General features: G+C 40.5%; 3 protein-coding genes across 3 annotated transcripts; 1 reads left to right on the forward strand and 2 right to left on the reverse strand.

The window, feature by feature from the left end:
* Positions 1-270: 270 nt before the first annotated feature.
* Positions 271-16558, reverse strand: LOC135672885 (bifunctional aspartokinase/homoserine dehydrogenase 1, chloroplastic-like). The gene is made up of 19 exons (XM_065181357.1): positions 16300-16558; positions 16104-16169; positions 12788-12849; positions 11847-12221; positions 10337-10425; positions 9953-10256; positions 8279-8331; positions 7974-8188; positions 7773-7860; positions 7582-7695; positions 5719-5817; positions 5409-5603; positions 4301-4383; positions 2518-2743; positions 1577-1722; positions 1330-1465; positions 1066-1149; positions 902-994; positions 271-803 (listed from the first exon to the last, which is right to left on the reverse strand). Exons 1-19 carry the CDS (start codon positions 16407-16409, stop codon positions 558-560), a joined length of 2784 nt encoding a protein of 927 aa, XP_065037429.1. The 5' UTR covers positions 16410-16558; the 3' UTR covers positions 271-557.
* Positions 16559-22595: 6037 nt separating this feature from the next.
* LOC135672889 (uncharacterized) lies at positions 22596-25061 on the forward strand. The gene has a single exon (XM_065181361.1). The coding sequence runs from the start codon at positions 22659-22661 to the stop codon at positions 23151-23153; it is 495 nt and encodes a 164-aa protein (XP_065037433.1). The 5' UTR covers positions 22596-22658; the 3' UTR covers positions 23154-25061.
* Positions 25062-25165: 104 nt separating this feature from the next.
* LOC135672888 (non-symbiotic hemoglobin 1-like) lies at positions 25166-25980 on the reverse strand. The gene is made up of 4 exons (XM_065181360.1): positions 25796-25980; positions 25597-25711; positions 25413-25529; positions 25166-25336 (listed from the first exon to the last, which is right to left on the reverse strand). The coding sequence occupies exons 1-4, from the start codon at positions 25921-25923 to the stop codon at positions 25190-25192; spliced, it is 507 nt and encodes a 168-aa protein (XP_065037432.1). The 5' UTR covers positions 25924-25980; the 3' UTR covers positions 25166-25189.
* Between the last annotated feature and the right edge of the window lie 65 nt (positions 25981-26045).

Raw genomic sequence — 26045 nt, forward strand, 5'->3', positions numbered from 1 at the left:
GGGGATGATCTTTTGTACTCCAAGCAAGTTCCAATTAATGATGAGTTAGTGCTGAAGTAGTCGATTTAACAGCAACAAACCATCAAGTCCAAATCCTACGATTGTAAGCATATTGTATATATTCACCGAAATGAGAGCCATGTTTACAAACAGCAGAAAACATACCAGTGCTTTGGCTGCATCAATGCCACAATGCTTTGTTGAAAATTGATATGCTTCTCGCAGCTATCCAACGGTGATCGATCGAGAAATGATGCTAGGAAACACTGCTTGTTCACTTTATTCTAATTCAAGGAGAAATGCAATTTGCAAAGACAGATCGAATACAGGACAGTCTATAGGATTTGAAATAGACAAAAAAAGGCCTGACAGCCATATGAGAGTATGTTACCCATGTGATATTACGTGATCGGAAATTTCATCTGTCGCACATTGTCATGCAACCGAAGCTCGAATGAGACAACTGGTTCCCGATGAAAGCTTAAGCTTCTCTTTATCACCCACGGTATGGGGTGAAAGAATCGGAATTATCACTAAAATCATTGAAGATGTGGGCATTAAGATGGGGCACCAAGATAAGATGCCAATCTCAGAATATCACTGAAAACTCCACCGGCAGTGACTTCTGCGCCAGCTCCAGGCCCACGGACAATGAGTGGCTGATCCTTGTATCGTGTGGTGGTGAAAGCTATAATGTTATCAGATCCAGACAGCTGCGCGAAAGGGTGCTCTTTTTTGTATCTCCTTAATTCCACCGATCCTTTATCATTAACGACATCGACAACACCAACATATCTCAACACCTACATTTTTAAGACAAGTTAAACGAGTCCATCTTGCAAGGAATTATTGTCTCAGAAAACAAAGATTGAAAAAAATGAAAAAGGATAAAATCACTCACGTCCCCTGAGGCTTCAGCATCATCTCGTTCATCTGACAATTCTTTGTCAAAGTTAGGGAGCTGCTGCATGTATTCGTCTGACGAAGAACATGCCTACAAATACACATGTCAGAGAGCATCATACACAAGTTACAAGCCACAGCTGCAACCCTACATATTCTTACTCTTAATGGCTCTGGGACAAGGTTCTGGACAGGTATATCGGAAAGCTCAAGCTTAAGACCTGACTCTCTTGCAAGAATTATGACCTGCCATTGAAAGAAGCAAATTTAGTTCTAGCGGCTAATAAAAGACAATATTAACCCAATGAAAGCCAGTAAAATCATAGTTAATTACAGGTCCCAACAGTAATTTCATACAAAACCATCCTAATACAAACAAACATTCAGAATAAACTAGTCAATCAGGAAACAGAAATATATCCTCACCTTTCTGGCAACATCTGTTCCGGATAGGTCATCTCTAGGATCAGGCTCCGTATATCCAGCCTCTTTTGCTTCGAATACCACTTCGCTAAAGGCTCGTGTACCTTTGAAATTGTTGAAAATATAACTCAAAGTTCCACTGCAATATTAACAGCAACCCAGGAAAATACAGGTGTCGATCATTCAGCCATGTGAAATTGTTTCTCTAAGTGCAATGATTTTTCATTAAATCTCTCGCTCTATGCATTACCTAAAAATGCCCTCGATATGCAAAATCTTGTCACCAGTTTCAAGAAGTCCCTGCAAACTGCTAATGATTGGGAGTCCAGCACCAACAGTTGCCTCATAGAAGTAGTGCGTGTAGGATAGCCGCTGTAACGTCCTTAGTTTTAGATACTGCACATTGATGAAGCATGTCAGCATTTGTAATGAAATGTATGAGACATATGAGGAGTTGAAAGGGTAACCATAGAGAATTCAATGTCACCAACTTAAGGATTCTATAGAATTTCAAAATGATGAAGAAACAACTTACTATGCTGCTATTTTGCTAATATTTAACTATAAAGCCTTCAAACTAGCCCACCTGATGGTCCCAAGTTTTGATCCATTCTTGACTTACAAAATCCAGAGAAGCAAAGAGGCAAAATTTTCATCTCTTTGCAAAAGTCAAAGGAAATAGAGTAAGATTGTACGGAGGTACACCAGTAGGGCAATGCCCAATATAGTCAGTGAGACAAGCCTAAGCTTAGAATAAATATAATCTAACGTAGAATTGTTTCCACAAAAGAAACCTTTAGTGATTGGAGAACAAATAGAGTCCCCTCAATTATATAACTATTAGCAAACAAATTTCCAACTTATACACTAACTCAAACAAAAATAAGGGAACTGGCATATTTTGTCGTCTATTCCAGAAGCACCTTGTGTCTTAAAAGAAATATGTTTTCAGAACACTTCCTGAGGCCTTTGGGTGCAAAAGAAACAAGCCTCTATCTATGAAGACCATGTAGCTAGTTATTTCATCATACAGAAGGTCCTAATTTAACGAAGTCCCTCTGTAATATAGTAAAACAAGTCAAGCAAGAAAATACAGAAAAAATGAGCTAAGAAAGCAGCACAAAAGTCAATTCACTGACGCAACAATGACAAGAAAATATTCCCATAAGAAAGGAGAAGGGATAAAATTACCCGATCAAGCGGTCCAGAATTTGCCTTTTTGTTAGGGGTAATGACATGGATGCCCTTTTGTAGCCAATCATAGTAGTGGTTTGCAACATTCGTATCAGCTGTGCAATCAACCAACACTGTATTTGGGAAAAAGTGATTTTCATTCACATGCTTAGCAAATTTGTCTAGATCAGCCACTTCAGCCTTTTCTTTCTGTATTTCTCGCCATCTACTCAAGTCTATTCCCCTGAAGAAAGCAGCAAATCTGAAGTTAGGAAGAGGATGTATAAACATGATTATGAACTTACCAAGTCTGCCTCAATTGTGACTGAAGCCAAAGCTGTTGTTTTCTAAATAAAACAGATTTGGACTGGGCCCCTAGGCCAATCTTCCCAAGGCAAATCCAAGGGGAAAGAGGAGTTACTACTTGTCAATTTGATTGGATTAGCTGATCTGACTGAAATTCAGCAACTCACAACAACTTTGGCCCATTTCAGGGAGGTTCTGACTATCTAAATCACTTGGTATTAAGAAATAAACAATATTGTAGATGGCACTTGTCTATCTTACAATGGATGGCCAAAAACATGTCCTGAAAAAATTCCCAGGACCTTTTTCTTTTAGCATCTAGAAGCAAAAATGATTGACAATCACCAGTTTATTTACTCCGATGGGAGCCAGTCCTCATCTTTGCTCCTGCCTTATCATCTACACTTCCACTTTATTTACTCCCGCTTCTATGTAGTTTTGCTGATTCCCATTCATCTAATTCACCTCACTTTTCTATCGCATTATCTGCACAGCTATCTTCCCAAGACATCATACTTGGCCAATGTTTTGTTCCTTTCTCCATTCTTTTACACCATGCATTCTCTTTTCACAATTATCCTGCCACTCTGATTTCTCCCATCTTATACAAAAACAACTTGTTTCAACCTTTTCAAGCTGCTTAATACAAATTTAGGTTGATGAATGATGATTGAACCAATATAACAAATGTCTAAAGGTTTATCATCTTTTTTCTTTGATTTATACTCATAATTCATAATGTATTACTCCATTATCTTGATTATTTTTGCATTTTATTCAAGGTTTCAAAGTTTCAACCAACCCAATACCGATTTCAGCAATCAGTCAGACTAGTACAATATCAGTATACCAATATGTACCTCCAATATCAATAAATAAAAAATAAAAGCAACCAGTGACAACCTCCTATACGGTCTGGCACTGGCCATTTGGTCAGACCAGTAAATACAAATCCGTAGATTCTGATCCGACCAATATTTGAAACCTTCATTTAAAATATACCTTTATTTAAATTAATGCACAATTGCAGAGGCACTTGCATCCTAGTAAGCATAACTCAAACCAGCTACTATGATAATTAGAATAACACAACATAGTTGAGAAAATCCCTCTATAAAAAGACTTAATTGATCAATGAAACAGTATGAAAATTAAAATAACACAACCTAGACCATGGAGACAGTTCTTGCTTCTTGATTAATGGAGCAGGGAGTGATTAAAACATAGTTTTGCCTCAACATCAGCTTAAGTCTTAAAAAGTCCAGAAAAGAGGTTGCTCCTACCATAGTAAGCCATTAGCTCTGATTTTTTTATATTTATTTTTTTCCTTCACTGCTTCTCTTTTAGGTGTGGGAATGAAAGTGAACTATTAACATGCCTTATAGAGGTACTAGTTCAATTGATGGCATTTTACTAGTCCAAGACTCCAAATGAAAGTGAACTATTAAATAGATGAAGTATAAAAACAGGGACTTGCGCAGGTTTACTAGCTTACATGTCACTCAAAATCATTGTCTGTGAACCAGTGATACCCATGACACGCAGATCAATGTTGAACTTTTCCTTGAGAGCTGCTGCCTGCAAATTGACATGCATAACATTTCATTTAGTGCCAGAATGTAGTTCAAATCATCAAGAGAACTCATAAAATCATAAAAAGATAATATGCCACGAGTTATAGATACCGAAGGCAAGATAACAGGTGTACCAGACTTGGGAAGCTTAATGCCATATGTTAATAGAAACTATAGATTTAAGTAATTAAAAGTCAACGATACCAGAAACTTGAGCACATTGAGTGTACATGAATAATGATGTATAATAAGCTGCAGTGGTAATCTTATTATCTGGCATGTAGTGAACCAACAATAGTAAAAACAAATGAACAAGAAAAATCTCCAACGATATGGTTGAATTAAATAAATAGTCAAAGGCATAGAGGCTGGGAACATCTACAAGAGTCCAACCTCCCACAGGAAATCTACCATCAATAATTCAAACTTAGTTATGCAAAGAGAATCCAATGAGATGAACTCCTAAAATATGCTCTTTTAACACAGAGTCTATACAGCCATGTGCCTTTTGTTTCTGCAATATTTCAACTAACCATCATGTAATCCAAAATCTCCCGTCAAACATGATTAAGTTCGCAGGGGCACATGAATCAACTCTCATACCCACTCTTAATTCAATTCACTTCATGTCGATGACGGTTTTTCCTTCAATCAACAGTTACATTTTAGTTGAAGAATAAACAGAAAGAAAAAATTATCCAGAAGTTTCTGATCGAAAATCCTTCATGAACAATCAAGTCACTAAGCTTTTCAAATGATATCATAAACAAAGTAATTCAGATATAGAATATCAAAAATCTTGAACATATGTTTAACTTAAATATTAATAATTTTTTATAATTTCAGCATTGGAGCAACATAATGATTTTTTTTTATATGGGAAGAAATTTCCAAATCCAAGCAAGAAAGACACTTGCAAAAATAAATCATCATGGACCTTTTATCTCATTACTAACAGGAAATCTTGTCAAACAAACATATTAGTCAGTTTTAAAATAAAAATAATAATACAGCTATGTTTTCAATAACCTGATCCCTTAGCTGATCCAGCAGCGTTCCACCAATTAGACCTGGTCCAATGATACCCATGGCTAATGTTGTTTTTGAAAGGTAGAATCTCGAGTGAACAGCCCTTAGAGCTCTTACACAATCTTCTTGCTTCAGCACAACGGTTATGTTGTACTCACTGCAACCTTGAGCAATGGCTCGCACATTTATGTTAGCCTGGAAGACAAAAAATTTATAAAGTGCTTGAGGTAACAAGCAACTCCAGTATGTCAAAGTAATCATTTCATTATGATCCACATTTAATAACTATTAGAATGCAGTACAGAAATACCTTCGCTAGTGCATCAAAAAGCGTAGCACTAACTCCAGGGGTGCTGGCCATTTTATGGCCAACAGTAGCCAAAATGCTACACTTGGGAATGACCTCAACCTGAACAAGGTATAACGAACCAGAGGTTATAGATAGGAAAAAGACATTTAAATTGTCCAGAGCACAAACTAAGCAAAGACAGTAGTAGTTTCTGCAATAGATTACAAGGATATGGTAGGAGCATGAGAAAAACCTTTCTCTAATTTATTTGCCATGTTTTTGATCATTTAGTTCTAATGTGTCATCTATCTTTAATTCTAGGCTAGTGTTAGAGAATAATCTGATTCACATTATCTGAAGCAGCATCTTGGAGACTTGAAGATGGCTTAGCAACACAGGTGATGTGAAGAAGCAACAGCAGAAGGATAAACAAACATGAAGAAAATAGCAAACAAAAGTAATGCAATGACGCATAATTTATTTGTATGTTCTAACCAAGCCATGCACTTGCTTTCCGACTAAACATACAATATGGTCTCGATGGTTCCATCCAATAACTAACAAGCACCATATGGAAGTATGCAGCTATCTGTAATTTAGGTTTTGTACAAAGGCAGACACCAAAAATATTGACATGCACAACATTGCCTACTGTTCACCATCAATTTCAACTAGCATATAGCAAAAGAAGACAAGGGTGTGTTTGGCTTAGTATCTCAAAAGGTATTTTGCAACTCTAAAAGCAAAAAAAAAAAATCCTTTTGTAAAATTTTACAGGTCTGCCATCTGATAGCCCTTTTTTAGAGGGGCTTCCAGGAGAAGTTAAGAAAATCCAAAGAAATCAGGACGTCCATCTGACTTCTCTGGAAAGAACTTATCCTAGATCCTCTTTTGAATCTGAGGCCAATCACGTTATAGGCCTTCACACATATCACCATCAATTTATCATAATAGCTACTAACATGACCACCGCTGTCACCCTCTCCACACCACTTGGCCAACACCACCACTATTCACCACCATCACCACTAGTCATCAATGCCGCCACTGCCATCACCATCACCCACCGCCACTATCTCCGCCAGCATCAACATTGCCGCTGCCACCATCGATGCCACCACCACCACTAATGTCACTGGCCATAATGACTATTGCCATCATTACAAACAACACCTCTATTGTCACCTCCATCATCACCACCGCTATCACCGTAATTAGTCAATGCCATTATCATCACAACTATTATCCTCATCATCACTATCTCTATCCTCTACCACAACAAACCATCACCACAACTAATCACAACCACCAAATAACATTATCAATACTTTGAAGCCACAACCACGAACACCATTATGACAACCACTATCACCTTTATTTGCCATCATCACCACCTTCATGGCTACCGTAGCTTCTGTCACCAATACTGTCATTACCAACAGCACATACTACCATCGCCATTGCCATCACCACCACTACCACACTAGCACCATAATAGACATTTCCATCGTGAGCATTGTTACAGACATCATAATCATCAACCACCACAACCACCATCATCTCCACCATGACCACCCTCGCCATGGCCACCACCTCGACCTCATCTACTGCTATTATTTGCATTTAATCTACCAACAATTATCGAGAAGCACTTCACTAAATGTTTGTTTGATAGAAAAGCATTTCTTAAGTTTAAAGACCATTTGTTATGAAACAGTAATCACAAGTATGGAAGCACATCCAGAAATTAGTTTCCTAAGAAGATTTTTCAAAGCTTCTTTTTAAAACAGAAGAAACGATACCAAACACACCCAAAAAGGACTTAAACAAAATAAAAATATAAATCACTTCAAGTAGATTTCTGAAAAGAGAAAGGTTGCAGACCTTAGAAAGTCTCCCTGCATCTAAAGCTTGTTGGAACCTAGAATGTAAGGCTGAAGAAACTGCTTTGACTTCACTTTCTGGCACAGCAAAACAAACAGAATGTTCACTGCTAGCCTGCATGTAAACAAATAATTTAAATGGAACTTCTTAAAAACAAAAAAATCAGGTAATAAGAGATAGCATAGGAATACCTGCGAAATCATGATAACATTGGCTCCGACATCTTTTACAGTGCCAAAAATTGCACTAGCTGTGCCAGGAATGCCAGCCATCCCAGTTCTATCAAAAACAAAGTTTTAAGGGTTAAAAAATTGATTAATTGAACTATTGAATAATGTTAAACAAGCAGAAAAAAAAAATCAAGAAAAATGCACCATAACAAGTCAATTTACCCTTCAACGTTAACAAGTGCCAAGTTATCTATGGTAGCAAATGCTTTGACAACAGAATCCAAGCTCTTTCTATCTTGATTTTCGTTCACAGGCTGCTGGCAAATTTTTGTTCCAGGAGCAGAGAGATTAAAAATATTTCGTATCAAGATAGGAATGCTATGCTTCATCACCGGGATGATTGTACGCGGATGCAAAACATTTGCCCCAAAGTATGACTGCAAACGAATATAAATTTTCAAGTCATGAAGTACTTCTGCCTTCTGAGATAACAGGTGGACAATTTTAGAACTAAAATGAGTGCTCACCATTTCCCAGGCCTCTTGGTATGACAATGTCCTCAATATCACAGCCTCACTAACTGCACATTGAAAAAAGGTCATGAGCACTCAATTACTAATAACCAAGGGTCCAAAAAGAGGCCGAACTGCTACATACCAACTGGTACTTCCCAGCCCAACCAGGCACCCAGACCAGGCAATTTCACCCTGGCCTTTTTTATATTTTATATATTTTTTTAATCTGGACAGCCTGCTGCCTGTGAACAGCTGTTGACTGTCAACAGCAGTAGCAGGAATTTCTTTCCTGGGGTGGGGGATGGGCACAGAAAGAAGTATGCTTTTCGGGCTACCAGCCTCCTCTCCTCTCTCCTTTTTTTTTTGTACATGCTGACCAGTATGCTAGTATATCATGTGTCAGTATAATGATTCATATCAGACCCATAGTGGTTTGGACTGGTCATAGATCGATATGGATCTTGGACCAAAACTTGAAACCTTGGTAATATATTTTTGAAATTAGACATCTTGAAAATCACCTGGAAGCATCCACTAAAAAGACATTTGATTCAAGAATAACAACTATTTTGTACTAAGATACAACAAATAAGTCATCTCATTTTTGTTGGGATTTAAAATATCAGACAAAAGAATATTGATCCCTTTGTTTTCCTAAAGTAATGGTATAAGTTAGTCTGTTAAGTTACATCGTTTGACTGGATAAGTATTTATCAGCCTTGTTAGCATAAGTACCACAAAAGTTTGTTTGACAAGTTATTATGAGATAAATTCCTACTCCAATACGTACTAGTGTAGCGACATACTGTGCGACAAGTCAGAGAGAATAAAAAACTTTTGTGGTACTAGCCTTTTCTGAAAATCAATATGTACCAACATACGAACATATGGTACATCGATACTGCCTGACAAGGACAGCCATGCTTTGCCGACTAGTGATATCAGTCCTTAGGCGAACTCGTTTGTACTGATCGGTACTGGCATACTATGTGTAGGTATGTCGATAAATATAGATTTTCAAAAAATGATTGGAAAATATAAAAAAAATCGCTTTCTAGGATTTTTCCCTAATCTATTAGTATATAAATTGTATTTAGATAAGAATAAAGTGTATCTAAGCATAGATGAACATGTTATAAGGAAGAAAAATTGAATTTATCTTATTGGATCCGTCAAGGAGCAACTTTGTCGCACGAGTAAAAGTTGCTTCCATTTATCTTGAGTTAGCCAATAAGGAACTTTAATCACAAGTAAGACCGTGAGAAAGAATGAAAATATGAGAATGAATGAAAGCGAGTAAAAGAGGGTGAAGGAAGAGGATTTAAAGCTCCAAAAGAGGCCCCCATAGTCAATTTGGCCATTGGGGTCAAATTATACCTGATTTTGGGTCGGTATCGGTCAAATTCCAATTAGCATCGGGCCATCAGCCCATATCAAATGATACAAGACAAGTTCCAACAGTACCGACTGATACATTCCCTGTATCAACCGATACATGAACATTTTTCAGTGTATTGCTCTAAATGGGCTGCCAGGTACATACCAGTCAGCCCATGGACTGATACCACCAGTTGGCATAACACAGCGGTCCGTGCTTATTAAAACTTATCCAAGCATATACAAGATAAGTATAGCGGTCCGTGCTTATTAAAACTTCTTCAAGCATATCCAAGATAAGTATCAAACCTTTACTAGGATCTGCACTATATACACCGTCAACGTCAGTCCAGATAGTGACTTGTCGGGCCTTAAGAAGAGCACTTAGTATGGCGGCTGAGAAGTCACTTCCATCTCTTTTCAAAGTAGTGGGAATATTTTGAATTGTACTAGCAATGAACCCAGTAGCAATAATGATATCAGCAGGCTTTTTTAAAAACCACTTCTCAAGTCTCTTCTCCGACTCTATATAATCAGGATCAACTTGATTGGAGCTGGTAGGATTGACAATAAGGACATCTCTTGTATCCATCCAACAACAAGGCCTTCCATGCTGCATAGCAGAGAAAGATCCTGACGTCATTATAAGTTTATTACATCTAGCAAAAATAATTGTCTCACAATATGAAAAACCTTTTTTATTGTATATGACAGCATTTGGGCAGACCATAATTCTCCATGACCAACAACAAAGTCTGAAAAAGATTCTGTGGCATGACCAGCTGCAAAATATAGCATAAAAGTCAAAATTATCATCAATTCAAATCATAATTGCAGAAGAAAACAGAAGTGTCAAAAGATTGGGAGCTATGAACATAACTTTAAGCCAAGTAGCACACATCTAGAACCAATATCACCAACAGGACAACAGAAAAATAAATGTAAACTCAACAAGAACTCCTGTAACTGCCAAACAATTACATTCTAGTCCATGAATCTGTATATGACTTATATAGACCTCTTATACACCAGGGTAAATTGTTAACCTGCTTTCAGAAATTTTTTAAGTGAATTTCAACAGGGATCACATCCTTTAGTCAAATCCACAAGGATAAACAAGAGCAATGCCTTCATATGTGCCTACATGTCACGTTTGCTGTTGCGATAATGATGGTAGTCAATTGTATATCTTTTGTAATCATAATTTTAATAACTAAAAAACATTTTTGGATAGTTATAACTCTAATGGAAACTGAAAACTTTTACCAAGCATTTTTGAGGCTAGCTAATTATAAAACTGTTGAACGATGAAAGTTTCATGTTAATGAACACTCTACTAACTCTGATGTCTGTATTCTAGTGCATTCCCATATATATATGTGTATATATATATGTATACATACACGTGTGTGTATATATATATATATATATATATATATATATATATGTATATGTATATGTATATGTATATGTATATGTATATGTATATGTATATGTATATGTATATGTATATGTATATGTATATATATATATGTATATATGTATATATACATATATATATATAGTTTCCTTCTTAAACTAATTATTCACCGAGTTTCAAATGAAAATAATAGACAGATTTGATAGCAACCATGTATTTTAATCATAATGGATTATTATTAATGATTTACTAATCTCATACATCACACAAGTTAAAAACATTAGCCATCAATAATAATCTTCTAGGCATCATCTACATGATTTTCTAGATTGGATTAAATTGACACATAAAACGGACACTTCTCAAACAAATCAATGTCCAGATTGCTAAGAGTTACCCCTTTAGCAATTTCTGAATTGGATATGCTAGAAACTAGAAAATGTGTGCAATTGTAATATGTTTATGTGTATTCTTAGACAAGCAAGTCTATCATATAAGCTATACCTACGAAGAATTTCAGACTTCCAAAAGAAGTTGGTCAGAGTTGCAGACAATGTAATCTTAAATCCTGAATCTGATCATCTAACAAACAAACAAACAAACAAATACATAGTAAATTTGCAACTATCTTGCAAAAATATTAGGATGAAAAGTCAACCATCAGGAACGTAAAACTGGTTAGTACAAATTATCAAGAAATCAATGTAGCAGTTTCCAGTTGGCTTGGCTAAAGTAGAAGTTAAATGGAAAAAAAAAAGCAGCACAACAGACATAATTTATAACCTATATAAATGGCGCGAAGCATTGTTTTCAGGTTACTAATGTCATTATGCAACTGCGATAAGAATCTGGCAAGATCCTCTCCATCAAGAAGCTCTGATGCTGTTAACTTGTGCTTTTCAAAAACGTTATCAATTGCTGATATGTAAGAGTCATCCCTTGATGAAGCCTTGTTGACCAGTTCATACATCATATCTGTCACCTTTGACATTGCAGAAACAACTATTAACTTTCTTTCAGTTGAATCACTCAGAACTATATCAGCAACACTCTGAATTCTTTTGGAGGTGCCCATACACGTCCCACCAAATTTATGAACAGACCACATGTCACCTTTTGGAAGAGAAGGATTCTCTATGGATTGCTCAAGAGAAATATCTGCTTGACAAGAAGAAATGGAGAAACCTATTGTCAACATGTTACTAAAAGAACTACAAGGAATTGATGTAGGACTATCTATTAAAATAAAAGCATGAGGTACTTCACCACATGGTATGACAGTACAAGGCATCAGTTCCATCTGAGCAACCATTTCATGAAGAAAGTCAAGTAAGGCAATGACGTAAAATGCTAAAATACAAGAATCTTGAGAAGGAAAAGTTGCATAAAAAAATAGTATACAATACTTAAGTTACGGAGAAAGAAAGAGAACTCAGAGTTTTAATAAGTGAAAAAGAATTAAGGAGACCACAATAGTTGCAGGCTATTATATGTAAAGTTAGGAAAAAGTTCCCAATAACAACTAAAAGAAACCATGACTACAAATTTGAAAAGTTGTGGGACAATCATAATTGAACACATAACAAGTCAAAAAAAATGCAAGATATTGAATAAGAAGCGATCAATGTTGTATTAACATTAAAAAAGAGATAAACTTTCTAAAATATCAATAGAAATACTATACTAGTATATGATAACTTACAAAACTAGAACAAAGATGGTACCTGCAATGGAAGCAAAGATTTGATTATTGGATCTACGCTTTCTAATCCTCTCAGAAACAATCCTGAAACGACAATAAAAGCACACACATTGAACAAATTTGAGAGACAATAGAGATTGGATAGACTATATGCACAATCATCAGAAAAGCATTGTTCAATAATCAAGAATACAATCCTGAAACAACAATGAAAGCACACACATTGAACAAATTTGAGAGACTATAGAGATTGAAAAAGACTATATGTACAATCATCAGAAAAGCATTGTTCAATAATCAAGAATAAAATGGAACTAAAATTAGAGTAATGAATTGAATAAAAAGTTGGAAAATACAAACAAAACGAAACTACAAACATATAACTTGTCAATGGACTGTTGCGTATTAGAATGTTTTGTGCTTTTCCATCTATAGAATCAACATGGAACAACCATACAGTCGGCCACCTACCACTAGCAACTCCCACATGCCAGTCATGTGACAAAATGAAGTTTTCCTTTCCTCTTGGCCACTTCTAGCACCAACCATTCGTCAAAAATCAACTCCATTGCAACTTTTGTCATACCTATACCCAAAAATCAGTTACTCATACGACTACTACATCCACTGCCACCGACACTACCACTGTAGAACCATTGTCGTAGCTTTATCACCACAACCACAACCATAACTGCCAACTTCAGTTGTTGCCAACACCAAAAAGGCACAACAATCAAAGCCACTAAGCACGCCATGGTGAAGAACTTGACACCAGAACAAATTGTTGCTACCAGCACCATCACCACCAGCAGCATGAGTAAACCACCATGTCTGCTCTAGATTTTCTAGCTTAAGAATGAAAAAGAAATCATACTCATTAACAATATTTTAATTTCTAAAGAATATGTGTTACCAAAAGTATTATCTTTTTGCCTTGAAGAAAGATATCAAATGCCAAACACAGCCAAATTTTACCTAATGCAGCAAGAGATATATCTAATTGTTACGCAAAAAAAAACACAAACCTTGTGAATCGCACAAGTAGTTATTCTACTATATGCTGTGCAAGTTTTATTACTGAAGTATGTAATGTGTCAGTGTAATTTTCAAAACCATTGCCACCATAAAACACAAAAAAAGAGATCAAGTGATTACATCTAGCTATGAATTCCCATATGGCAGATTTTCAATGTTCAGTTTGTTTTCTCATAAATTTGATGGCAATTAATCATTTATGAAAAAATCAATAACTATTACATATTCATAATACAGCTCTACAATCACCGGGCTATTTTTAGATTAACCTTCACAATTTGAGAAATACAATAAATGGGTACAGAAACCTGACTTCATCAAAAACCTGAACTTCAACTTTAGAAATTTCTTTCTTTATTAAGGATCCTGGACTTCATCAAAAACCTGAACTTCAACTCCACCAGGATAACCATTATTGAGATAGTTCAACAAATTCTTGTATCTTGGTAATGTCTGCTTTTACCACAAACATAAATTTATCATTCAGATATGTCCGGAATCCTGAACCAATCTGGAGAAAATGTTCTGAAGAGTAAATGCTCAAGTAGAACCAGATATGTGATCCTGGAATGTACTGTCTAATCTTCAGAAACTAATCAACTACACAGATAAATATTCCGAATGAACTCCTAAAAGATAAAACAGTCCTTCCAGTAAAGAACAAAAGGAAAAACATGATCACTATCTAGCATAAATTTTTTTTCAATTGAAGCTGATTTTGGATTCTGCAGCTGCCAAAGGAACCAAAACAACATAAAACTGCAACAATATTGGCTTTGCTGGGCTCTTTTAAAAAAAAAATAGGACTGAGAAACAACAAAATTCAGCAATCATGTCACATTAGAAATCTTTGGAATCTCAAATGAACCAAAATCTTCGCTCTTGAACAAGATATGGAAAAAATACTAGAAGCTGAACAAGATGTGGAAAAATACTAGAAGCAAAAGAAAGTTCTTTTTCTCATCTTGGCATGACATGATAGGTGCAAACAATTTTACAACCTAGTTTGTTCATGTAACCATGTACCAAAGCATTGCTGTTCAAGAGGTAATTCACATTAAGAACATGGGTCCTCATAAGATTTAAGGAGCTTAGGGCACACCACAAAAACTATTATTGAATAGCAGATACAATATCTGAGGAATCAGCAAATTGATATCCAGATCACATAAAAAAAAGTATAAAAAAAAAAAAAAATCAATACTGGAGCAGATAAACTATATCGGTATGGCCGAATCAATTAGGAATCACCTGGGGATGTCTCAGATTAGCCCAAATCAATCAAGATCATAAGGAATTTCTTAAAACTCTGAAGCAGCCATTTTATTTAATTTCATCTTTCTTAAGGGCTTTGGTGTTACCTAGGGTCAACCATGGGGAATGGATCAATCCTTAAACCATTAGCAAATAAAAAGAAGGGTCTCGAGAAACATTAAAAACACAAAAGAACTGGAAAGAGGTAGAAGAAACACAGATGCGGGAGTAGGGCTACATTGAACTTCTGGTATGTTTTTCGGCAGATATGCCAAGAATCCAAATTTGGACCCTTATTCAACTAATCTCGATCCTGATCTTTTAATCCTGAATCTTGAACTGCTACTTGTGATCTCGTAGCCCAATAAATGTGCCTATTCACATGGCTGTGCAATATTTCTTTCCTCTTTGTCTCCATTTTAGACTCTCTCCAAACACTTGAGCAGAACATGGCAATGGTTGGTGTATGGAATCTTTGCTTCGCATAGTATGATCATAATGCCCTTATTCCGTCACATTAAGATGCATAATCTCTCTTCTAGATTTCTTCATATCACTATTCTTGGCGTGCCTTCAACTTGAGATTCATGTGCATTATTAGTTTCACACATAACATAAAACTCAGTAATTTTCATCTTGGCACAATATAAAAGCAGATGGTAGCTAATTTAAGTGGACAGGGAATTAAATTGATCTATCAATCAACATCTTGTCATAGCTTTGCCCAAATAAGATCTCGAGCCTTTTTCGTCATCATTGGTTGCTTTCTGATAGTTTCAACACTAGTGTTTACTTAAAAAATTAATATCAATTTATGGCACATATCAATCATCATTAGCCTATAAATGGTTTTAACTTCAACATCATAAGAATGTTGTAGAATCAACAAGGACCGAGATTTGTTTCTGAATATAAGACAGCCTACCCTAATTATGAGTCTTCTTCCACTCATCAGACAAACAAGTTCTCACACTTTGATGGTTCAAAGTGGTTCGATCTACATACTACCATTATAACTTTCAACAAAGAAACGACCAGAAACCACGAACCTTGACCAACCAAGAGAGGAGCATCCTCTAGTCTTGCCACCATGCCGATCTTGGACGGTAGCCTGGCTGCATTACCCAAACCACGCATTTTTAGGAAGAAAATACAAGAAGACAAAATTCAACAAAAAATGTAGAAAGCCAATCCCATTGCGCGGATCCGGATAAGTGGCTGTACGAGAACCTAAGAGTAGCAAACCTGATGGAGAGCCGGGTTCGCGAAGAAGGATCTCTGGAGCAGCGAGGAGGCAAATGGTGGAGGAAGAGAGCGGAGGCCGGGCACGGGGTGGAGACTGCAGCTGTCCTCATATCGAACCCGGCTGCGTCGGGCGTCTTCGCCTCGCAGAGGAAGACGCGAAGGCTGCGGTGGACAAACCCTCTTCTCACTCCTCCTACACTAAATGACGCCTTGATCGCCTTAAAAAGAAGAAAGATCACCCTCTGGTGCTTCCCGTTCGCTCGCAGGCTTCACATGAGGAAGAAACCCTTAAGAGACCACGTGGCGTTTTACGAATCTTGAGGCGTGGGTTCAATATCGAGCCGATTCATTACACCAACGGCGCTTCCAACCGTTAACTTTTCCGTCTCTCACGACAAATATATACGAAAGGCATATTATATTTATATATATATAGTTCATGTTGGACTTGCAATGAATTTAATAACCCCACTTTAGTTAATTTTTTAACTATTTTAAATCTGTAAATACAAGTTGTATATAATTATATATATATATATATATGTAAAATTATTCAAAAATAGATCATCCAAATAGTCATTTTAGGAGTTTTTTAGTTTTATAGAATGATGTGAAGTGTCGATCAGTACGATACTAAGAAGTTACCCAAGTGGCACATGGTTAGATGAGCCTATAGGACAGTGTATAGAGTTAGTTCATTGTCTTATTTCATGATAATATCATGTGATCACTTATTGGGACTTTTACTCGATCACATTAGACCCTTTGTCATGTGATTATTCAGAGCTTGTAAAGTCTATATTTATAATTTACATTGTAGGTTTACTTCTAGAATTTCGAGTTAAACACTTCTTCTAACCTATTTTCTTTTTTAAGATCCTTAAAGGACCACAAGAGATTTTCATGAGGTTATTAGTTTATAAACGAACGCGTAAGAGTACCACACGACTTAAACAAAACTAGCTAAGTCTATGACATATGTTATAATAGCAAGATAAACATATTTAGAAATACTTAACATGAAAACGTAGGGGACATAATGAGTTTACATTGAGGACACCCAACACGCTTGACCATTTGAGTGAAACAGATAGAGAGATATAAAGAAAGGAATCTCTTATATAAGCGGGCATATGAAATTAACATTCAAAGGAATGATTGATCATTTATATAAGAGACATCACGAGGACAAGTAAGTTAGGAAGAATGCGCAGCACATAAAGATTAAGATGGTTAACTTTGAGCTATAGTTCGACACTGACAACTAAACTTAACGATAGTTAAGGCAAGCGAAATACTTAATAAAGGATGAGACCATACAAAAAGGGATATGTTACTCGATGACTAAAAGAGTTGCGCAAAACTCACAAATGTAAGGGCAATTACTAACTCAAAGAAATTAGTACTCATGTAAGAGCTTGTATGCAAACGATAGACTATCTATTACCATCCCAAGACGATCAAAACTTGATGTCATAGAGCAAGGGAACTTTTTCTTCAACATGAAAATGATACATCTATAAGAGGCTGAAGTGTGTAATAAGTCCAACATGTTACTGAGCCTTGAGGGGCGCAACGGGAGTGGCAAAGAATCGTAATATAGTAAGTGCATTTGTGGTGACAAAATAGTATATAGTATGTTCAATAAGGTGGAGTATTCTAAGGGGATGATAGTTTATAAAACTTATAAAGAGAATGATGCCAAAAAAAAAAAAAACTCCAATGAGATAGATCTTTCAGAGAGATAAGTCACGATTCTCTAGAAAAAAAATCATATATAACAGACTGCATATATTGGGGGAGTACCTTAAAACAATAACTCCATAAACTTCAATGGAGCTGGTAAGTAGCGAGGAGTTATCACATGATCTTACACAAGATAATGCTAGATGCATTACAAGATCAAGTAGAAAAGCAACCGTAGGCATCACCAAACGAAGATACACTAAGATCCAATGTAAAGATCGGACTCGACGAAGGACTAACCCATTAAATGGTATGTGTGAAAGTCACTATCAACTCAATGCATATAGAGGAGTAGAGTAAATTGAGTGAAACTTAGTGAAGTGCTTGAGTCGTATGAAGGGAGTCGATATAGGAGATGAAATATAAAGTGAAGACACAAAGCTTTCATTTAAATAAAGGTCAAAGACATGAACTCTTACATAAGTAAAAATAAGATTATATCATTTCATCGGTCTCTCATTCTAATAGAACAAACTTATATTGTATGATACTAAAGTCGAATGGAGTTTTGAAGCACATGTATATTATTTCAACGATATAATTGGTAGGAGAATTTATGCGACTCACCTTACGAAGATAAAGTTAATGTCAAAAAACCTTGGCATGAGGCAAGAGGACGTGGAGGCAAGTATTTCTAAAAAAAAATATTATAGTGCTACCATTTGAGTTGTAGCAAAAGAAGCTGTTTCACATCAGAGATTGTAATGGAGGCAGAAGCCTAAGATCTAGACAATGGCCTACCAATTTCAACAAAGTTAATAGACTTTGAGAGCCGTTGGGTAATGAATTATCCTAGAGTTATGTTTTGTTTATGTATGACTCGAGAGTGAGTGGACGAATGTCGATTGACAAATAAGCGAACACAATCAAAGGTGATAGAGGCTTTACGATGTAGTAGTTGAGGTCATACATGGAGAGATCATAATATGAATTTATCTTACAAATATCACAATATAATGAAGATATCATTAGGAGGTGACATACTATAGCAAATCATAATAAAATAATTTTAGACAATACGATACATACAGGAGAAATCCTGTAAGGAACTTGATTATATAGAGGTATGACTATGAGTTACTCGAAGCTTTACTTTGGTGAGCAATATAATGATAACATGATGAGCAATATTTTCTCTAATCCGTCTTATCTTTTGTAGGTCCTTAAAGGATCATATGAGATTTTGATGATACTAATCATTTGTGGACGAATATATAAATGTGTCGAATAACTTAGACAAAAAACTAATTAAGTCCGTGATACCTTTGGAGGTGACAAAGACGATGCCATCGTTCTTCTTACACATATCATCATGATGGAGCAATTCTTGATCGGAGCCTAAGGGAAACCTGAGATAAGGGGTCGTAATAAGATGAGCCCAATGGGTGTAACCTGTTAATCTACTGATCTGATCCATCCTGTACCAGTTCTTTTTGCTTCAAGATTGGCAAAAACATGCGTGATTAGGGTTCTGGATTTATGCAACATGATGATCTTATAACGGATCCAACCAAAGAACCAAATCCGCTTGTTTGCGACGAATAAGCGGGTCAGTGTTACAGTTTTCTATTCGAACACGAATCTCGAAGTACCAAAACTCTCCTCCGGGCAGCTGAGACTTGAGAGACCTTTCTATATAAACCCTTCCCATCTTCTCTTCTCCACCTTCTCAGTCTTCTCGGTCTCTTCACTCCAGTCTCGCTGCATTCGCCATGGCTTTCCTCATCTCCCAAAAGCCTCCCTCCTCCTCCTCCTCCTTCTCACTAACATCCACTTATGGTGACGAGAACCAGCTTCCGGCCGGCGGAAGCCCGGTCACCAGTTGCCTCTACCTCAAGCCGGACTCCGAAGGCAGCGGCGGCGGCGCCGAGCGGAAGCCTCTCGACAGAGACGTCGTGCTGCGGCGGATCCGCCACCGGAAACGCGTCAACCAGATCCGGACTGCTCTCCATTCCCTGCGTGAGCTAGAGCCTGGCGTCGACAAGGACGGGGAGCCTCACGCATGGCTTGATGATGCCTTCTCCTCCCCTTGATGATCCAACACCTGCATGCTGGTGATCTCAAGCGACCTCTCTTCATACTGTTCTAAGTGGCAGAGAAGATTTAGCGTAGCTTGAGAGGCTGCATGCCATCTTCTGCATTATGTATACGAGCTTGTCTGCTCTGAAAGCAATGAACTCAATTGTTGTACCGCTGTTATGCAAGTCTATAAAACATGTTCGTGATCGAACCAGACTCTTGAATGCTGCCGGCAAAAGCTATTCCTTGTCGGTACAAATTTGTTGTCGATGGTCATGAGAAATCCAAATAGCAGACCTGCGTTTATCTCCCACGAGCTCACGAACACTAGAACTATCTGCAGTCTTTAATATAATTCATGTTAGATGATTGATTCTTTCAGGGATGAAATATCTGGAGAGCATAATGTTTAATGGCTTGTTTAAGTAGTGTTGTTTGCCTTCTTGTTCTTGGTATGCTTGAAATGAATCAGTGTCTAAAGCTTTGATACAATTAAGACAAAGCATGCTGGAAAGGTGGTGTTAATTAGCTTTGCTAACTCGGAATCCATGAATTAGATACGGTGCTTCGCATTTGCTTTCTTGGGTTCTGCCTCAGATGCATGTATCTGAAGTGAGATTAAGTGGCGATACCTTTGGACATCGAGCAATGCAATCTGTTTGGTCGAGGATTAGTTTAGTGAGGGAAAGGAGACTTTATTAAGTTGGTCAGTTTCATACCTTTGTCGGTGTCCTCATCAAACCAGACTCCGTTCACCACTGACTTAGTGGAGCTCTACTAAGCCGAAGAGTAAAGAAACCATATAGAATATGAGGAGGAAGAATTAGTGTATTATACTGCAACCTTCACTATTAGTGGTTTCTTAGATACTGAACGCCACAGTATACTAAAAATAACCTCGAAGGAGTCGTAGCGCAGGAGGAGCTCGACGAACAGGAGGTGCGCCACCGGCACCACGAAGTCCTTCCCGGTGCACTGCTTGTTCGGGATGATGTGGGAGGTCGACTCCGTGTCGGGCTCGTTCGACCAGACGACGTGGCGCAGCAGCGCCGCCCCCGCGAACTCCTCCGCCCGCTCGAACACCCGCGCGTCCTGCGTAGCGAATGGCTGGTACCCGAACAGTATCTCCCCCGCCCGCTCCTCGAACGCCGCGTCGTGGCTCGCCATCACCGTATCCCTCTTCGCCCGCCCGTTCTGCCGGCGGCTCGACCCGAAGTGTCGATGGTCCGATGGCCCGCATGGCCACCTCGCCGTCCCCGATGATGAGGGAAAACTCACCCGTAAGCGTAGGTTGTCACGAGACTGTCAGCTTGGTGTCGAGAGCTGGGCTCGGATGACAAGCTTCCAGCTAAACACAAGAAGGAACCGTCGTTAAGACAACTAAGAGATTCGAACTGAAATCTAGTGGCCACCATTTTGTGGGACCCGGTAATTGGCTGAGCCCACCACGTCGGGTCCACATGGACCAACTCTGCCTGTACACAGCATCCACTCGTGTGCACGACGACCAAACCTGCCGCGGTCACACGGGAGCCGGCGGGAGGGGCGACAGCGGAGCCCATTTGAATCAGGCAAATCGTACGAAGCATTGAAGGCCACGTGGTGCGTTCGTCTGCCGACGCACACCCCCTGTGGCTCCCGAGGAGACGTTGTCTCCGTTCGAGGCGACACGGAGGCCTGGCAGGGAATCCGGCTTCCGTCGCCTGGACTCACGCCACGTCCGCATTCTACTCTACGACCCAATTCTTGAAAGCTGGAACGTGAACGACCTCAGCCAATCTCCTGCCTTTCACAAACTCTTACAGCATTTCCTGCGACCTACACGCTTCCCAGTGCACTGACTACAATGTAAAATTAATGGCATCCGCATGGGTATCCGACCCACCTTGCTTCGTTGATGTTTCTTCAGCTAAAGACTGACGTGTCGTTCTATGACAGGCAACGATTGCCTGCGTGGGGCGCAGGCGTAAGTTTTGTCGGTGAGGACAACACGCGGCAGGGAGGAGTCAGTAATTTTGCGGGGCATCAGAAACCACGTGGTCGACTACTCTCCCACGCGAGTCCTGTGCCAGATAGAGTTGCCCCACGTGGCGACACCAAAACACCTCTGTCGATCTGTCGGGGCATGAGAACATGACACCTCGACCACCTTTCAAACTAATTTACTAGACTGACCTTGGCACAACGTTCCCTACGAGCTACACGCGTACATCTATCTCGTTGCGACTTTTACTGTAAGGCGTCTATCGAAAGCTACACGTAGGCTCTCCATTTCCAATATAATAGAATGCTCGTTGGAACTCTCAGCCAAGGCTTTATTGGGGGTGCCTTCAGTTCTCGAGGTTAATCCCATCTGTCGTAATTTTCTCGAAAGCTATGACCATTTCGGAAGCGACACTCCCGACCCGTCACCAGCTGTCATCATCGGACTCCGGGCTGGCATGTTTTCGCTACACGACAAAATAGCCGACGCGTGACGCTCCTCCTATAACAACTCGCGCCTCGTCTCCCGACGGAAAGCGAAACGGCAACGGAGATTTCAAATTGAGAGCAAAAGAGGGGCCAATTCAATCGGCATTGCTTTCTCCTCGGCGATGGGGGGTTGCAGCTCGTGCGCCTCGGCGGCGGCGGTGGTGGTGGGGGCCGCGGGGACTGCGAAGGTGGTGCTTCCCGACGGTGGGCTCCGCGAGTACTCGCGGCCGGTGACGGCCGCGGGCGCGCTGGGCAAGGACGCCGCGTGCTTCTTCGTGTGCGATGCGGACGAGATGGAGTTCGACGCGTTCGTCTCCGGGGTGGGCGCCAAGGAGGAGCTCCGCCCTGGGCAGCTCTACTTCGCGCTCCCGCGGTCGATGCTGAAGCGCCGACTCCAGGCCGAGGACCTCGCGAGGCTCGCGGTGAAGGCGAGCGCCGCGCTGGTGGGCGCCGCGGGTCAGTGCGGCGGGGGGGTTGTGTCACCACAGGTGTTTCCCGCGGGGGTGTCGGTGGCCGTGCCCATCGGCGGGAGGGAGGAGGAGAAGGCGCGGAGGTGTAGTAGAGGCGGTGGCGGACTGCGCAAGTTTGCGCCGGATCTGAGCGCCATTCCGGAATAGAGAGGTAAAAGAAGGGGAGGCGGAAACCTTCAATGCAAGATCGGGCGGAACGATCTGAACCGTCCAAGCGAAAGAGTTCGTTGGTCATGACGGGCAGACGTCGACCGGTGGATCGAGGATGGACGTTCGAGATCTAATTAATCGATGGGATGATGTAGGAGGTCGAAGCGATCGGAAGCTTTTGGCAACGCAGCCAATCGGAAAATTTTGGTCTATTAGTTCTGTAAATAAAATAAAATATTTGGGGGGATTTCTTTTTCCAATTTCCACACAAAAACAAATAAAAAATGACGTCAATAATACCAGAGAACTTTGTCGGCAATTGCAAGTGTCTTGAGGAGGCTATAGAATATTGTATGGGCTTCTGTTGCAATTATCTCATGGATTTGGGCTCGATCCATGTCGATGACTCATTTCTCTTCTATAGCAAAGCAATCAGGAGAAGCTGTGACTGCTGCAGTAAGACAAACGAGTACCGAGTGCTGGATGCTGACCAGCTATGGATGTGCTTCTACGGCAAGGAAGAAAGAGGGCAAGAGACGTCTAAATCAACAGTACCACCACCACCACCGCCACCGTCACCATCCCACCCTTCCGGATCTTTTTGACCTGCTCACTTTTGCTGGATCACATGAGATGCCCAGCCGGAGGAGGAGACTTCCACGAAAGCAGGCCGGCGTGACCTGCTGCGCTCCAGCTCAAGGAAAAAGCCACCCGTCACGGCCACGGGTGACCCGTGAGGCCAACCCCATCCGAAGCTGCCCAGAAAGAGACCCCTCCCCCCCCCTCCCCGTCGTTTCCTACTCTGCCCTTCCCCTCCCTCTCTGCATCATTGTCCTCGTCCTTTCCACAAACATCTCATGTGCAATCTTCTTCCTCCTGTTCGATGCTGTCGTTCCGTACCTGCTTCCTGATGGTCGGATAAGACCACGAAGCTGAGCTCTCGCTGGACTTGAGGGCAGACAGATCGTTCGCGGAAACGTTAGATTTGATCAGAGGAAGAAGATGGACGAGTTGGTGCTTTGCGCATTCTCTGTGGGGGTCAAAGTAGCGGCGTTCGCACGTTATGGATTTGGGTCAAAGCGAAGGTTAGTTTGGTAAATCTGCGAGAATCCAGTTGCGTCTGCTGCGTTATATCAAGTCCACTGATGGGTCTCAGCGGTCAGTGAGCGTCCCTCTCTCTCATGCAACACGTCGCGAGCCGGGAGAGATACGTGATGGGGAACTGTGCGCCGGTGTCGTCCAAGGTCAGGCAGCAGCAGCAGCAGCAGCAACGGCGCTGGACGGCGCAGTGGTCCTCCTCGGCGACGGCGAAGGTGATACGCGCCGACGGGAAGATGGAGGAGTACGAGACGGCGGTGCCGGCGGGGCGCGTGGTCGCGAGGAGCCCGGGGTACTACGTCTGCAGCGGCGAGGCGATGCAGGTGGGAGCTCATCCGCCGGTGGTGGGGGAAGGGGAGAAGCTGCAGCCCGGGCAGCTGTACTTCCTACTCCCGCTCTCCTACTCCCACCGCCCCCTCTCCCTCCCCGACCTCTGCCTCTTCGCCGCCAAGGCCAGCGCCGCCCTCCGCCTGCCCTCCTGACGTGCATGTCATCATCGATTCTGTGTGCCGTCGTTAATAGAACAGCAGCAGAAGCCATTTTTGCGTAAAGACGATACGGCTAAAACCCAAAGCTATATGTTCCGTCTTCATCCTCGTATTCATATGAAGCTAAGATTGTTTCGGATCGATGAGGGTTGAAATCAAGAACTGCAAACAGTTTCTTTGCCCTTCTCTACGATGCTTACTCGCAGCAGAGCACGAGCGAAACAAAGAGAGAGTGTCATGGGAAGAGCTTCGACTCTTCTTCTTCCCCTCGGCATGTTGCGAGGGAGCCATTCATTATTAATCTCTGGTTACACACTCAGTTTCCAAAGCTTACCGAAGTGGTATTCTTCTTCTTCTTCTTCTTCTTCTTCTTCTATTAGACTATATTCAAACCCTGTATATAAGATATCATTTTATTCATCAGAGGATGGACAAAGCTACCACTTCTTAGGAAGAAGAAGTGAGAAGCCTCATCTCTTCCTTTAAAGCTGCAGCCAAGTGGTCGTAGGCTTCTCCCCAGGCAGCACTCATTTCAGGGCACCACATCTCCGGAACTGCGTGCTTTATGGTATCCAACAACGCAGACCTCACCGCCTGCGTAAAAAACCCATTGGCTTGGAATTAACAATCATTATCAATTGGTTTGAGCGATTCTTCGATGAGTAATAACCTCGAAATGTTTATCGACGACGCCAGCCTTGAGATGAGTGCCCGCCAACTTCTTCGACGTCGTCTCTCTCACCGAAACCTTGCCTTTCTTCCTCAGCTGTGTCGCAGACTCGCACACCTGCAACCGAACATGGCATTGAAAGGGGGAAGGAAGGAAGGGAAGGGAAGGAAGGAAGAAGATATACCATGGTGAACACAGACATGGCATGGGATTTGAGCTTTGGGTTCTTGTCGAGCGGCACTTTGGAGTCGCGCAGGAAGGAGAAGAGTCGAGCGGCTGAAGGTTGGATCTCGAAGACCCTGCCAAGAGCAGAACACACTGTGTGTTGCCGGCGACGCGGTGACGAAGAACAGAGATGGAAGGAAGCAGGCAAGAGAGGCAACCTCAAGAAGAACTTCAGTGCAACATCAGCTGCGACCTTCCTCATCGCATTCCATGACCTCACCACGAGAGCCTCCTGCTGTTCACCGAAAGCAATGGCTCGAGACTCCCCCTCGGACGCCGCCTCCATTTCTGCCTCCGACGATGAGTTACTCTCTCCCTCCGTGTATTCATATAGAGCATGGAGAGGTCCGAAAGTCGAGCACAAGGAGACAGATGCAGGTACAAGTTGCAACACATGGAAGTGGCAAA

The sequence above is a fragment of the Musa acuminata genome, chromosome BXJ1-5, assembly GCF_036884655.1.
Source record: "Musa acuminata AAA Group cultivar baxijiao chromosome BXJ1-5, Cavendish_Baxijiao_AAA, whole genome shotgun sequence".
Taxonomy (NCBI): domain Eukaryota; kingdom Viridiplantae; phylum Streptophyta; class Magnoliopsida; order Zingiberales; family Musaceae; genus Musa; species Musa acuminata.